The following is a 15,068-nucleotide window of genomic DNA, read 5'->3' as shown; positions in this document are numbered from 1 at the left end:
TCTCCGCTTTCCTTCCAGGCTCTCCCCTACGTCTGCCTTCTGATCGCCATGCTTTTCTTCATCTACGCCATCATCGGGATGCAGGTGAGCCGGTGAACCCGGGGCCTGGTGGGGGCAGTTGTTGCCCAGGTTGTCTCTGGCTCGCCAGCCTGAACAGACAGGATTGGGGGTGCTTTAAAGAACCCCTTCTTGCCTGGGGCCACCCGTCCAAGATCTTGTTGCAGTGCAACCTTGGGACTTTCTCACATGCCCGATTTCCCACTCAGGCCACCCGGGTGTTCAGGGTGGTCTGGTCTGGGGGCCGTTGGACCACGGTGCTAACTCATGAGCACCTGGACTGCTGTGGGTATAGCGGTAGAATCACAGCAGAGATGGCACTGTTGTTCTTAGCCAGAGGGGTGCCCCCTGAGACTAAGCAGGGGACGAGGTTCGTGATGAGCCGATGCTCAGGGTCGCAGGTATTTGAGCTAGGCCTAAAGGAATGTCAGATGGTTGTTCTCCAGCAGCATTGCATGTGTCTGAGTTAATCTTGAATGGCTGATATTTACGTGCTGAGATGCATCGCTGGGAACAACTCGTGGAGTTCCCGACAGCATGTCCAATCCTAGGGAGACCGAACGGCCACGTTCCAGCTGATGATACCTCTCGAAGGGCCATGCAGCTTGCTGGACAGTTCTGTTGGGTTACCACCTCCTTTGCAGCTTTAGAACTGAGAAATGGCTCAAGTTCCTACCTTGGATGTTTATGCAGGTAGCTAGAGTCCCATTGAGCAGAAGAGGCCAAATGATCTTTCAGAGGCAACTGTTGTTTGTGGTTGTTGGGCTTCTACTGAAAAGAACCCACCCAGCTGGATGCAGAGGCTTCTGCTCGTTTCAGGGAGGCTGTCTGACTTAGAGATATGGAGACTAAACCCCAGCCCGGAACTTCGGTCTAGTGGCACTCTCCTGCAGCCAGGCAGTTTGGCCACCTTTGGACTGGTCTTCTTGATGGTACCTGCCACCTGGAGTCACTGGCCGCGCCTGCCAGGCGTGCTGCATCAGCGGCCCTTGCCAGTGCATCTCTGAACATCTCTCCTTTTCGCCCTCTTGCCTGCACTTCTTAATTTCATTTATCTTCTTATCCTATTACTGGATGGTCTTGTTCTCCAGAAATACAGTAGAATGTCAAGTGTCAAAAAGTACGAGACTCGGGTGAGAAGTGATGAGTTCTTCCTCTTGGAGGGCATTTCAGCAGAGATCTGATGGCGGTGTCCGGGGCGCGCTGTAAGCTGAACCCCAGCCGAGGTTTAAGATTGGCTCAGTGACTTCTCTTAATCCCTTCTAACTCTCAAATATTTGATTCTAGAATTAAAATGTTCTCAAACAGCCAAATGAAACTTGATTAAGTTCTATTCTTGCTTATGCCTAAAAATAGTTCTCACCCCCTTTTTCATTTTCAAGCAAGATAAACTAAAATTATACCATCTCCAAGACTAACCTCTTACTAATACTACTGATGACGATAATGCTGTTTACCGTTACTTGAGTTTGAGTGTGCCACTGTGCTAAATGTGTGCTCTTACCCCCTTCCTCCCCACCCCCATGCTCGTAGCTAGAAAGATTATATCTCATACAGTCATTAAAAAGCAGAGAGATCCATACAAACAGAAAGGCAAAAGGGCAATAAAAATAGATAAACAGCAACGAACTATGAGAAGAACTATTATTCCGACCTTTCAAAGGCATCTTGGAAGAAGAGAGCTTTGCAGAGGAATCTGGAGGTGATGGAAGGAGTAACTCGCTGGGTGGGGACTACAGGTCCTGAGAGGTGAGGCTTTCGGCCTCAGCTCCCCCGCTCACCAGCTATGCAGACGCGGTCAAGTCACTCAGCCTCTCTGGGCCTTATGCCCTCGCCAGTACAACAGAGGAGTTGGGTAGAGCGTTTCATAGTCCTTTCTAGTTCTAAAGTTCTGTGATTCCAAGTGAAAATGGATGTAAGCCTATACTTTCAATAACTTTTCTTTCTCTTCAATATCCTTCGGATGTAGGAGGTTTGGGTTAATGACAACGACTAAGTAAACAGCGAAAATAAAAAGTGAAAAAAAATCTTAAGACCACCGTCACACCAAACACACATTTTTTGGCGTGACGGTTTTCTTAGCGTACAGTTAACATTGCTTCGGTGTCTTAATCACATGCGTACCTCGCACGGATTCACAGCGCGCCCTCCAGCCCGTCCCTGGCTAGGTAAGGTGTTCGAGAAAACCACAGTGCAGACAACTGATGACGACTTCAGGTGCGTCCTAGGAAGAAAAAACACCCAAGTTTTGAGTACGTGATGAATCGAGGCTAAATCGTGGATTCTGAACCAGGAGGGCGAGAAGGAAGAAGGCGATGTGAACACAGATGTGGCCACGTGATGGTTTCCTCCTGGGGTGTCCGGACTCGATCGATCGATCATTGGGGATTTTTCCAGGGCTGCTATGCGTCTGCTTGGAGGCCCCTTGCCTTCTCACCTTCCCCCTTCCCCTCCTCCCCAGAGCCGCCTAGCGAGCCCTCTCCATTCTCCCCGAGAGACAAGTAGTAGTACTGGGGTTTTGAAAAACAACGTGAAGAACAAATTCCCAAAGCAGGTGTCAGTGGGAGTGATTTGAACAAAATAGCTGGGGGCAGAGATTGTTCCTCAGTCGCACATTCTGCAAACTGTTAGGGGGAAAATGTGGCCCATGTCGCGTGTGTTAGACAAACTGAAGCCTGTTAAATATCAGCTGAAACTGATCTCACATGGCTGGGAGAGTGACCTGTAAGCCTTCAGTTGTGCTAACAGTGACTTGTGAGACGGATCATGATATCTCAAACGGGGCCGGGGACGGAAGTGCTCATCTGAAGAGACTTTGGGTCGACCTTAGCTCCGGGCTGCACTGAGCCCGAGACGTCATCATTATTCACTGTCCGTGGATAAAAGATCTCTGGGTTTTCCCTCTTTTGTTTTTTTTTTTTCACATGAATTTGCATGGCGACCACATCCCAAGCCCAGCAACCAACAGCAGATCAGTAAACTCACTCTCACAGCCAAACCTGTTCCTTTTCTTTTTCCTTTTCCAAGCACCCAGCTGTCTTGATTTTCTTCGTCCGACCGGCCTGGAGTTTTTCGCGTGCACGTATTCTCAGGGACTCTAGATTGTAGTCGTGTCGCCCTCCTGCAATTTGAGTTTGTGGACAGGGACACATTCAAGGAAGATAGAGATGCCTTGCTCTGACCTACACTGCTTGCGGATTCCTATAAATCGCATCCGTAAATGTAGACATTTCCGTCATTACTACCTGAGACAGGCAGAGGGGGCAGCTTCTTCCCCGACTCCTGTTATGGGGCGATGTCTTTGACAGATTGCTTGAGTACCATGGAAATAAAATGACCAGCTCAGGTGTGGGAGGAGCTACATACCAGCGCATGGGGCCCACCGGCCTCTCTGGGTTGGCGTCGTCTGCTCCAGCGTCGGGCCCCCAGGAGCAGCTCCGCGTGCGCACCTGCCGGCCCTGCAGGCACTTCTGACAGCCGCACGCCGGACGCATCGCACAGCTCCGTGACGCTCGTTGCTTTCTGTTCCTTTTCTCCTCAAGGTATTTGGGAACATAAAATTAGATGAGGAGAGTCACATCAACCGGCACAACAACTTCCGGAGTTTCTTTGGGTCCCTCATGCTGCTCTTCAGGTACCTGCATGTGTAACCGGTGTGGCTGGAGCCCTCCCGCGAGGGACACAGTGGGTCTGCTCTTCCTCCCGGTCCCCTTTCTCCTTTTTTTCTGCTTCGTATCAGGAAGCCCAGTGGGGGAGGGGTGCTCAGTGCCTCTGCGAGCTGCCCGATGACCATGACGTTAGAAAGTCTCCTCAACGCTTTTGACCCAGTAGTTAATGCGCAAAGTGTGACTTCAACATGCTCTTCGGGGCTCTGAGACAGGGAAGGCGAGGACAGTTTTTCGATGACCAAATTCCATTTAAGGGTTGAAACCCAGGGTGGCCAGGTTTCCGTGGGGCCTCAGAGAGTCCCACCACTATCAGCAGAGGGTCTTCAAAAAGCAGGAGTGGTGGGGAAGGTGGCAGAACCCAAGAGGGACCTCGCTGGCACTCCATCCCGGGATGGAAAGCACTAGGGGGAGGCACAGTGGCCACCAGGGGAAGCCATTGGGCAGGAGAAAGGGAGGGGCAAGTCGGGAAAGAGGGCCAGAGAGACAGAGGGATGCAGACCCGCGCTACTAACGGCTTGTCCTCGGGGCTCAGGAGCGCCACAGGGGAGGCCTGGCAGGAGATAATGCTGTCGTGCCTCGGGGAGAAAGGCTGTGAGCCCGACACCACAGCGCCGTCAGGGCAGAGCGAGAATGAGCGCTGTGGCACCGATCTGGCCTACGTGTACTTCGTCTCCTTCATCTTCTTCTGCTCCTTCCTGGTGAGTGACATGGTGCCCTTGGCTCGAGATGTGGCCCACCCCACCCCCACTCAGCCCCCCGATAGGCAGTCAGTGTGTGTTCACACGCACCCCATGGCTCAAGCTGAGAAACTGGATTCCCTCGGGACAGCTGTTAGAGGCCGGGGTGTGTATCAGACTCCTGGGCGGGTGACTTCCCGTGGCTGAGGAAAATCTTTGCTGCTTCAAGGGAAGGATTGCCACGAGGAGAGATGGCCAGTGGCATAGAGGTCAGTGACTAGAGCGTTGCGCTTCCTGCCGAATCCGTGGCGATCTAGCGCAAACCCTCCTGTACTTTAGAGGTTTTATAAGCAGGGCTAAGAAGATCATCTCTCTCTTACGGAGACCTTTGAACTGTCCGAGAGAGGCACCTTGAGTATATGAGGCGACAGCACTCGTGAGAGCAGAATGATGACAGCACGCAATGGAGTAGATGTAGGGCTCTCTTGTGTTATATTCGATGACAGTTGGCCAGCTTGATAGACATGAAAGGATATGATTGTGTATTAGTAAATATTGAGTAATATCTGTGGCGCACATCCACTCATAAAGCACTGAGAAGCCCTCGGTGCCACTCTGGTTCTTTCTTTGGGAGAAAGCATGAATCAGCACACCAGCACCCGGGACTCTCCGCCCTGCGTAATCAGACAGTGTGAGAAGCAGCAGAACCACCAGGCGCTGCCAGATCCACAAGAAGGCCCTTCCGATGTCTCTGGCCCCCCGACACCCCTCAGCTCAGCTCCACCGCGAAAGCACTGGCCGCACACACATCCGGAACGAAAGCAGTGCCGCTGAGAAGCGGCCCATGTCACGTCCGTACAGCAAAAAGTGAATTGTCTCACGTCCAGGCATTTCTACCTCTGCTCTTAAGGGGACTTGCCACGTGTCCAGCTCTCGGGTGTGGGGAAGTGGCTTGCAGACAGTTTGTTAGGGGCGGCCGGCAGGCTCGCGTAGCAGGGTGCGGAGTAACCGGAGACTTGGTGGCCCTCGTCGTGGTCTGAGCGTGTCGCTGTTCCAGCCGTGGCCGAGACGCCCTCCTTCCTTTTTGTAGCTTCTATGAAATGGGAGAGAAGAAGACTTAGTTGAAGAGTATTATCTACATGGCGAGCGGATAGCGTGTGTTTTAAAACACCTCTTTCTCACGGGCGTGGAAGTTGTTTTAAATGAAAACAAAACGATATCTTATTTGGAAATATGGAAATAGCATGTTTAATGAAAACAGGTCGACAGGCAATTTAGAGTGGTATTAACTGGAGTTTCAAGTTTATTCATTCACAGAGTCAGCACATTTTTATTGAGTGGTGGTTAAAAAGCCCGCTCTGAGCGAGGCGCTGGGGCGAAGCTGTCACCGAGTTACAGCCCCTCCCTCCACCTACAGTCAAAGGGCGGAAGGGATGCAGGGGTCACAGTGCTTCCTGACGGGTGTGAAATGGAGCATACGAAGGACATGTAGACGTCTCAGCTTTCTCCTACATGGTTTAAGTGTTTAATAATAAATATTTAAAAGAAACCAAAGATATAACTGGAAAATTAATTAGGGACTATAAAGGTACTTTTAGAAGTTCGAGATGGAAGGTCCTGCATAATTCACATTAATGTTATTTTTAAAGAGGCTATATTCAGTCTGAAAGGATCTGTTTTAAATCTCAGCCCTACATGAGATTGACTTGGTGACGTTGGGTAAGTCACACAGCTCCTCAACTCAGACCAACCTCTCAAGAAACACTTACTGAGGTGCCGTGATGTGCCAGGCCGTGTGCCTGGCACTACGAATACAAATGGATATAGAGAGCACTTGTGTCCTTGAAAGGCTGGTGGTAATTAAAGCTGCCTCATAAAAAGTTAGAGGGAGCATTAAAATAAATAATAGATGTGCATGTGCACACCACAGTATAAAAGATTATGCAAATGTAAAGCAATAATAATGCTGAGTTTTTGTTAACATTAATAATAGGTACCAAGAAAGGAGTATGAAAGAAATGCGTGGATACGTGGAAAACCCTTTATAACCCATGTAGTGGCTGAATGCATTCGCTGCGGCTGCAGCCCCAGCCACGGAGAGAAAGGCCAGGGTCAGGTTCAGCTGCATGAGACAGAACGCCCCAAATAATAGTGGCTGAACCAGGAGGGGTGTTTATTTCCCTTACCACCAGGGAAGCCTGGAAGAAGGCGGTACAGACTTGTTAGGGTGGCTCCACAGAGTGGGCAGCACCCCAGACTCCTTTCCCTTTCTGCTCCGTTACCTCTGGGGACCGTCCCTCATCCTCACGAGGCTAGACCTCCAGGCTCCCACTTATATTCTGGGCAGCAGTGGAAGTGCGGGAGGAGGGAAAGGCAAAGAAGAAGGGCCAGCGGTCTCTCTGTTGCAGAGAAGACGCCGATGAGGTCCTTCCTGCAGACCTCCTCCTCGTCCTGTCCACCCCGTCTGCATATCTGGCACGTTCATCAGCAGAGACTCCTATGCTGTCACGCCCGTGGCCCACTGACTGGTCACTATCAGGCAAGCCTCTTCCCCTTGTGAGCAACAGAAAGCCGAGCCGCATCCGGCTGAAGCAAAAAGGGATTTCCTGGGCACCCGGCGATGAAGAATCCTGGGGCAGGACAGGCTGAAGGGAGCTTGGCCCCGACGGCACAGCCAGGACCAGGTTCCTCGTCCTCTTGCTCAGGCCCCAGGCCCGTCTGCGTGAGCTCTTGCCTCAGGCGCCCAGCCCGTGGCTCCGGGCAGACACAGCCGCAGTTCCGGACCTCGGCCCTCACACGTTCAAGACCAACCGGGGAGAACAAGTCTTTTGCCCAGAAGGTTCAATACCATTTCATTGGCCTTGATGGGATCACCAGTCACGAGGGCCCAGGAAATGGGATCCAATGACTGGTGGAAGCCTGGGTCCCAAGTGGTGCCCCCTGAACCTTATTAAACTAGGAACGGGCAAGGGGTGGGTCCCCCAGAGAGCAGAAGCACAGTCAGTGGGTGCCGGGCAGCCAAGAAACAGCAAGGACAGTGCTAGGCACCGTGGGCGGCAAGTCTTGCCCACTCCTCTCCCTGTTTGAGCTGCTGTCCCACCGCTGGCCTGGTTCAGGGGCACAGCGACACCCTCCACACGGCCGCCAAGGGTTCTTTCTGAATGTACACATCCCTTGGTCGCTCCTAGTTGAACCCCGTTTAAACTACTGCACTATCTAGGCCAGAGGTTGGCAAACTGCAGCCCACGGGCCAAACCCGGCTTGTAAGGCCCATGAGCTGACAGTGGTTTTGACATCCTTAAAGGATTGCGAAGAAATCAAAAGATGAATAATATTTCATGATGTGAAAATTATACGAAATTTAAATCCACAGTCCTGTTTCCCCTGTAACCTGCATATGCTGCTTTCATGGCTCTTTAAAAAAAAAACAAACCTGTAACATTTGTGTGTTTCCAATATGTTACAGTCTCTACTAAATACCAAATAAGTCTTTTAAGAATATTCACCTAACAACATCTAGCGAATGCCTGCTATGCTTCAGCAGTGTGCTAGCCATGGGGATGCATCCCTGGATGAGAACTTTCTTACCCGCCTTCCCCAGCATCTGGGCCTCTGTTTGGAATTCAGTGGGTGCACAATAGATGTTGTTGAACAAGTAAGTAGGAGAACAAGGTCTTAGAAGCCACTCAAGAGCCACGAACAGCTTCAAGTCATCACCCAGTGAGCCACACAGTCAGCTCTGAGACAGCCCGTCGGTCCCCTGCTTGGCCGGAAGGGAGGGCTGGTGTCAGGCCTCGGCTCCCTCTAGCCATTTGGCCAAGTCACTGCTGCTCCTTCCGCTGCTACAATAACAATTTTAAAAAAATTGAACAGGCAATAAAAGTGGAAAGCGACTGTGGAGTACTTTGCAAATAGAAAGTAGCATTGAAAAGTAAAACACGCCACGAAATATGTGGTACGAATAACGAAGACGCGTTGCATTCGACAGGCTCAGCCGTGCCTCAGTGAGGGCCGCAGCCTTACAAACTTCTGAATCGTTTTCGAAGCCTGTTTTTCTGCCTTAGGTTTCCCCTCACTCCTCTTCTCCCCGCTTGCCCTCCAGATGCTCAACCTGTTTGTGGCCGTCATCATGGACAACTTCGAGTACCTGACTCGGGACTCGTCCATCCTGGGGCCTCACCACCTGGATGAGTTTGTCCGCGTCTGGGCAGAATATGACAGAGCTGCATGGTGAGTAGGCCTCTCGGCCATCCCAGTGGGACTTCTCGAGTTCTCTAGGAAGAGGTTGGAATTGGAGCCACCCAAACGCTTGTCTGCTACAGAGAGAGGAGACTGCTCTTGGCTGTGGCCCACGGAAGAGGCCAGGTCCTCAGACTGGCTCTGGTATCGAAGGAAGACTTAGTTTCTTTCTCTTCCTTGTCCCCTCTTTCCTTCGGTGACAGCCTGCCGCTTTCTTTGCCAATCTCATCGCACAGTCCACACCTCAGTGTTCGGGTTCAGTCCCCTGAGGAGCTTCCAATAATCTTTCTTCTTCTTTTCCTGCCCAGTGGTTAGTGGACTCCTTTGAGTCACCAGGAGGGTTACAAGGGTTTTCTGGGACTGTCGGACATCTGGCTGCCATGATCAGTGACAGTAGTGTTTTGTGTTTCATCCCTTTCAGAAGATGCAATTTGAGATCTCTCTGAAATTATCTAAAAAACCACCAGGTTGTTCTTCCAGCCGATCCCTTAAATACTCGCGTTTTTTTAATTTCATGAACCTAAGTTATCTGTCAGAAACTTTGTGGGGATAACCCTCCAGGTCTCTTCACTCTCCAGTAGTTCTCAAGTGACGTGCCCTCGGGGCTGTAGAGCAGGGCTTGGCAGCTACAGCCCGTGGGCTGCATGCAGCCCTGTGCCTATTTTTGCAAAAAGCAGTATATTTGAAACACGACCAACCTCCTTCATTTGTGCGTTGTCCAAGGCCGCTTTCATACTACGCGGCAGAGTTGAGTAGTTGTGACAGAGATGGCATCGCCCTCGGAATACAAAATTATTTGCTGTAAGAGCTTTCACGGGAAATGTTTGCTGATCGCTGCTTTAGAGTTCAGAGGCAGCATTTCGGCCTGCGTGATTGGGGCCTGGGTGAGAATTCTGTGAGCACTCACTCCTCAGGCACTTTTCTGTCCCGTGTCATCCTAGCTTTGGGGTCTTATCTCACCAGTCTGTTCATTCTGGTCCCCTCTGAAAATACCACAGGAAACGCCATCCTTCACAAGAATGGACCATGTTCCTTCTACTTGGAACCCCTTCATAATCGGAGACCCTTCCCCCAGTCCGTCCTGCCATGAGGCCGTTGAACTTGAGTCACTGCTTTACGGGTTTAAATTTGTTGTTATAGCAGCGGATGGAGCAGCCGTGACATGAATTGGAATTGTTCTTCTCCTCAGTAATCAGTAGTGACTTAGGGCACAGAGTCCTCTAAATCCATTCCTATTACAACGGCTGAGCAATGGGCTTACTGTCTAGTAGCCGGGCGCTCAGCAGACACCGGTGGTGGTGTGGGGGGCGGGGGGAGGGGAGGGAGTGCCGCCAGGCCTGCGTCTGCCGGCTCCTTGGCCTTGGACACGTCACTGAAGCACGCTGAGCTTCCTCCCCTATAAAACCGTGATAATGACGCCTGCCTTCCTTGAAGACTAGTTGGGAGGATTCTATTAAATCGCGTATGTTATTGTTAGTAGAATTGACAAAAACCATATGAGAAAGCGATTGGAAAGTATGGGCGATTGGTCTGTAAAGCACAGATGGCCATGGGATTGGAAACGTGAGAGAAGAGGGACCAGCTGCTGGCAGAAGAGCCCACGGTTTACGCAGCCTCACCCGGGTGCCCTGGGCTCTCAGAAGCCCCGGCTTCGTGGGACTCAGATGCCATGGGCATTAAACGTGTCCCTCCGCACTCATTGCAGCTGCTGGGAAGAGACGATCCCATGAGGACAGCTCGTGAGACTTAGGTACATGAGCTGTGAAGACTGCAGAAGGGAGAAAGAGAAGCTCTTTTGTCTGTTTTGAAATTCATAGTGTAACTTGCTCTGGGTAGAGCTCCACGGGCCTTCTGCGAGATGAAGGGGGAAACCAGCAAAGGTACCGTGAGCCAATGTCTTCAAAAGGAAGATGGATACAGGTCGCAGAGACCGTCAGCCTATGGACGGCAGTACCAACTCACCAATGTCCCAATCTCAATACGAAAAACATAGAAGAACAATGGTTAAATTACCACCTCTTGAGAGTCAAAAGACTTGGAAGCACCGATGAGCTGCTATTTGAAAAAATAGGAGGAATCAACACCAAAATCAAGAAAAGGCCAGCAAGAGTGGCGCCAAGTCACAGTCCTGGTCTCCACAGGGCGGTTGCCGAGGACCGGCGCTCGGAGGAGGAGACGCTGGTTTATAATTTCCGGCGGCCGTGCCGGTTCATCCAGGATGCATCCAGCTCCCTGGCTGTTCCTTTCTTGTCCTGGTCCATGACCGAGCACATGCTTTAGCCACCGAAAACGAATCAAGGGTTAATTCTGTCTGTCCCACAGGAAGCCAGAACTCTCCAGCAGGCTCGTGGGAGAGGGGCTTGATATGATGGGTCTCATTGTTCCTGGAACTCTGACTGATCAGACCAAGCTGCCTGTGAGCCAGGCAGTGGGAGTGGAGCTGGAGAGAGGCCTGCTCTCTGAGCACAGACCCCTGGAGGCCCCCACCCTGTGGAGGGGAGCTTGCCCAAGCTCAACTCAGGCAAAGTCTGCCACAAAGAGAAGCGGAGCCCTTTGCAAACTCCCTCATGCCAACTGTGCTCCTTGCTAATTAGCCTAATGGGAAATTTGTCTCCCACAGTCTGCGGAAAGATGCTGACTTCCCACTGCTGCCCGACAAGCGGGTCTGAGGAGCTCACTGCGGCCCGTGTCTGCGAAAAACAAGCAGCCCTGCCGTCCACTTCCAGGCAGCCTGGCATCTGCTCCTGACAGCGGTCAGGGCCCTCGTGAATTGGAAGGCTTTGTTTTTCGAGGCCTGGCTCGAGCCGGGTCCATTTTCTGCACCTGGCCAGGTGTGGGCCAGATAGGTATCTTGGGGTGCTCTTGGTCATCAGGCAGTCCCCTTGGGCATCGGACGAGCTCGACTGCCTTAGAAAATTGGGGTCAGTGCGGCTTGCAAGGCGATGCCTCTCTGATGCTTACTGTTCTCAGTCTCTCCCAGTCTGGCTTTGCCAGGCCCCAGGAAAGAAGCTGCCCTCCCTCTTCCGGCCATGTCCTTTATGGCCAAGCTGTCACTTCTTTCCCCCCTTCTCTGAGTGTCCTATTAACCCACTTCTGCTTCCTTTACAGTGGCAGGATCCCGTATAAGGATATGTACAAATTAGTGCGGGTCATCTCGCCGCCTCTGGGCCTGGGAGAGAACTGCCCCTACAGGGTGGCTTGCAAGGTTTGCCTCCCAGTCCCCAGCCGCGACTGGCAGTGGGGCGCAGCTTGGACCCCCCTCCGTTCTGCTCTGCCACCGCGCCACATGAGGGAACCTTCATGTCGCTTTCCTTTGAGTTTAAAGAGGTCCCAACCCTCCCAGAACCAGCAGCTGTCACTTAGGAGGAAGGGCGCATTTTGGGGGGAATGCAGGAAGAGTTAAGGGCTCAGTGACGAAGGCCGGTTCGACCCGTCTCACTTTCTTCACGTGCACACACGTGTTCTCTCCGCCCCACTCCACCTTCATCTGTAGATTGGACCGTTGGGACCTCTCCCTCCCCCAGAGAATGCAGAAATCTTAATCCAGCAAAGAGCTCTGGTTTCCCTTCACTGGAGACAGACAAGCCTCCTCTGAGCAAACTGGAATCATCGCCCCATAAATAATGTCGTAGAGTGTGGTTCTAGTCACCCCCACCTCTGCCCGCCATCCAGCTCCTGGATGGTTTGGCCAGAAGTGATTATAGAAGCTACAGGAAGGAGAGGAGGTGAGAAACAATTCAGAATTAAGACCAGAGGAGAGCATAGCGTCGGTGGTGTGCGGAAGAATTTCACAGGGAGGTCGCGGGAGAGGACCCAGGGGCCCTGAGCGGATGTCTTGCCTTCGGCTCCCGCCATGCATTGTTGAGGGGACCATGGGACCTGTCCTCACTGCAGAGTCACTGCTCAATTGTGAGACCGAGGACATGTTCAGGGGGCACTTAGGACCTCCCGCTGGACCCTGGGAACTCTGACGTCCCAGTGGCTCCGCCAGGCCGCCCTCCAAGGCCACGCCTGCTAGACGAGGGAGCCTCTCCTGGGTAGCACAGTCCAGCAGCCGGAAGATGTAGGCGCAGGAAGATGCCGGCCTGGGACGGTGACGCAGTGATTCCCGTCCTCGGGAGGCCGGACAGCTGCCTCTGCTGAGACTCTTTAAACTTGACCCTGGTGAAACCTACAGCGCATGAGGGGAGAGCCGGGGAGGGCAGCATGGCATGCGAGATGCTCTTCCTCCTCCTGGCTTTGTTTCTTCTGTCCCCAGCATGCCGTCACCCAGGGGCACGCTGGGGAGTACAGGGCTCCTCGTCCACAGAGCCAGGTGGAAGCAGCGGGCGACTCCGAGAGGCACCCACAGCCCCCACTCCACGCCGCCTCCTGCCACGCACACGGCACGGAGGGGGATACACCGCGCTCCGCCTGTGGGCTCAGAGCCGGAGGGAGGCCTGGCGTCCAGGCCGGCGCCCGGAACTCTGACCCACGGCTGGACTGCCGTCTATCCGGTTTATACCAGTCGCATACAGCCCTGGGAATGGAACACAGGCCCGTGTGGTGAGGGGGACGGCGGCGCCGGCGGGGCAGTAGGGCAGTGCTGTCGCGGGAGGAGGACGCAGACGAGTCCCCGTGACAGTGTGCGCGAGAGTCGGGGGCCACAGGCTGCCAGCGGCGTCCCCGGGTCTGTGTGGGGCTGATATAAATCCGCACCAGGACGGAGTCACCTGCACAGTCTGCCTTGATTAACAGGTTTCCTGTTCTTTTCCTGTTTGTCCATTCTGTTTTGTTTTTCCTCCCCTGTCTTCCGTACGATTTTGTCCGTTTGCTCTCCGGGAATGCCTGTCCTCCCCTCCTCCCTGTCTGCACCCTGCTCCCCACTTCCCGTTCCTTCCCCGCTCCCCGCCCCTCCCTGAGCAGTGGCCGCATCCATTACACTGAGATGTATGAAATGCTGACTCTCATGTCACCACCGCTAGGCCTCGGCAAGAGATGTCCCTCCAAAGTGGCGTATAAGGTAGACCACCCCTTCCTTTGTTCTGGGCTAGAGACCGACAACAAATGGGACCCAGCTGGGGGCGGGGGCAGAACATGGGGCGGAAGCCGGGCTGCGGGGCAGAGGAGGGGACCGAAGGAAAAGGAAAGGAGGAGGCCGAGGGTCAGGAAGGTCCACGGAAGGTTCGTGAAGTGATCGCAGAGGACGGCTTGCAGTACTGCTCGCCGTGGGGCTTCGTGTGTCCCTCTGTGTCTGGTTCGTTGTGCGTGGTGACCAGAAAGGAAGTGTTAAGTGGCGTGTTTGCTTCCAGAGGAGGCAGAGTGGTGGCCTGCAGGAGAGCACGTGTGGGCAAGAAGGACGCCTACGGCAAAGCCGCTATAAGCGCTTTAAAAAAAAAAAAAAAACCACCTTCCGTCAGATAAGCCGAGGAAATAATGCAAAAATTCCTCTTGACATGGTTCAAGAAAAAATCTTTAGGAGAGAAAAAACTCTTCACGAGTTTCTTCCTCCGTGACCTGGGAAGGAACGACGGCACAATTCCTTCTCGGGGTCAGAACAAAGAGGAGCAGGACTCCTGTCCCATGACGTGACCAAGGACGCCGCTCCCTGCCCCTCGCCAGCCTGGCTTCCCGGTTCTCTTGTCCGTACAAGGGAAAGGGTGGACAGTGGGCTCGTGGCGCCTGGCCCTAGGGCGACGGGTGGATTCCCGCCAGCTGGCACGGAGCAGCATTGCCCAGTGGGAGTCACCTGCCATGCCGGTGCTCGTGGGGCCTGAATTTTTTTTCTCCAGAATCAGTAATGGCAATGGTCGATTCCCCCTTCGGTGTTTAGTGGCCCAGGACTCTGGAGCTCTTTCATTCACCTAGGGATCCATCACGGCAATGCTGCCACTTCTCTGGAAGCTTAGAGAATGGAATTCGATCCCAATGAGAAACTGGCTTGACCCTCCCCTAACACCACGTCTGTGGGATCACGTTAGGCAGGACGGTCCTGTGGAGCCTTAGAGACCCTGCCTTGGGGAGAGACGCATCCCCCCTCCCCCGCTAGGCTGGTGGTTCTGCCGGAGGACATCTCCTGCTCCCTCCAAGCTGTAGAGCTCCCTCCAAGCATCTCACTGGAACAGCCCCACCGGGGACCCTCATCCACCCCAGTATATGGCTTCTCATACACAGCTTAGGGGCTGGCACCCTTTTTGCTCATGATGGCCACTTCCAAAAGTACCAGATGGTGGAATGTGGCCCTGAGCTCTTAGAATTTCTGGGATGAAGCTTGGTAAGAGAAGGAGTGTGGGCATTGGAGGAAAAGTTAAGAATTCCATACTCTCTGGAAAGTGGATTTGGCCATTTCCGTTCGATCCCTTCCTTGGGCTGAGGGGAACAAGGCCTGCCCACTCTGCTCCTGCCTTCGCCACCCTCGCCTCGTCCTGCCCTGCTCGCCCCGCCTCCT

General features: G+C 53.2%; 1 protein-coding gene across 1 annotated transcript in view; it reads left to right on the top strand.

The window, feature by feature from the left end:
* Positions 1-15,068, top strand: part of CACNA1E (calcium voltage-gated channel subunit alpha1 E) — a 93,376-nt gene that overhangs the window by 59,944 nt on the left and 18,364 nt on the right. Inside the window, 4 exon segments of the mRNA XM_023531223.1 lie at positions 3,600-3,691; positions 4,258-4,423; positions 8,505-8,632; positions 13,547-13,804. Coding sequence (XP_023386991.1) covers positions 3,600-3,691; positions 4,258-4,423; positions 8,505-8,632; positions 13,547-13,804 — 644 coding nt within the window.

This window comes from Pteropus vampyrus, unplaced genomic scaffold, assembly GCF_000151845.1.
Source record: "Pteropus vampyrus isolate Shadow unplaced genomic scaffold, Pvam_2.0 Scaffold65, whole genome shotgun sequence".
NCBI classification, from domain to species: domain Eukaryota; kingdom Metazoa; phylum Chordata; class Mammalia; order Chiroptera; family Pteropodidae; genus Pteropus; species Pteropus vampyrus.
The sequence above is the reverse complement of the archived record's forward strand: the minus strand, read 5'-3'. Positions and strand labels throughout refer to the sequence as shown.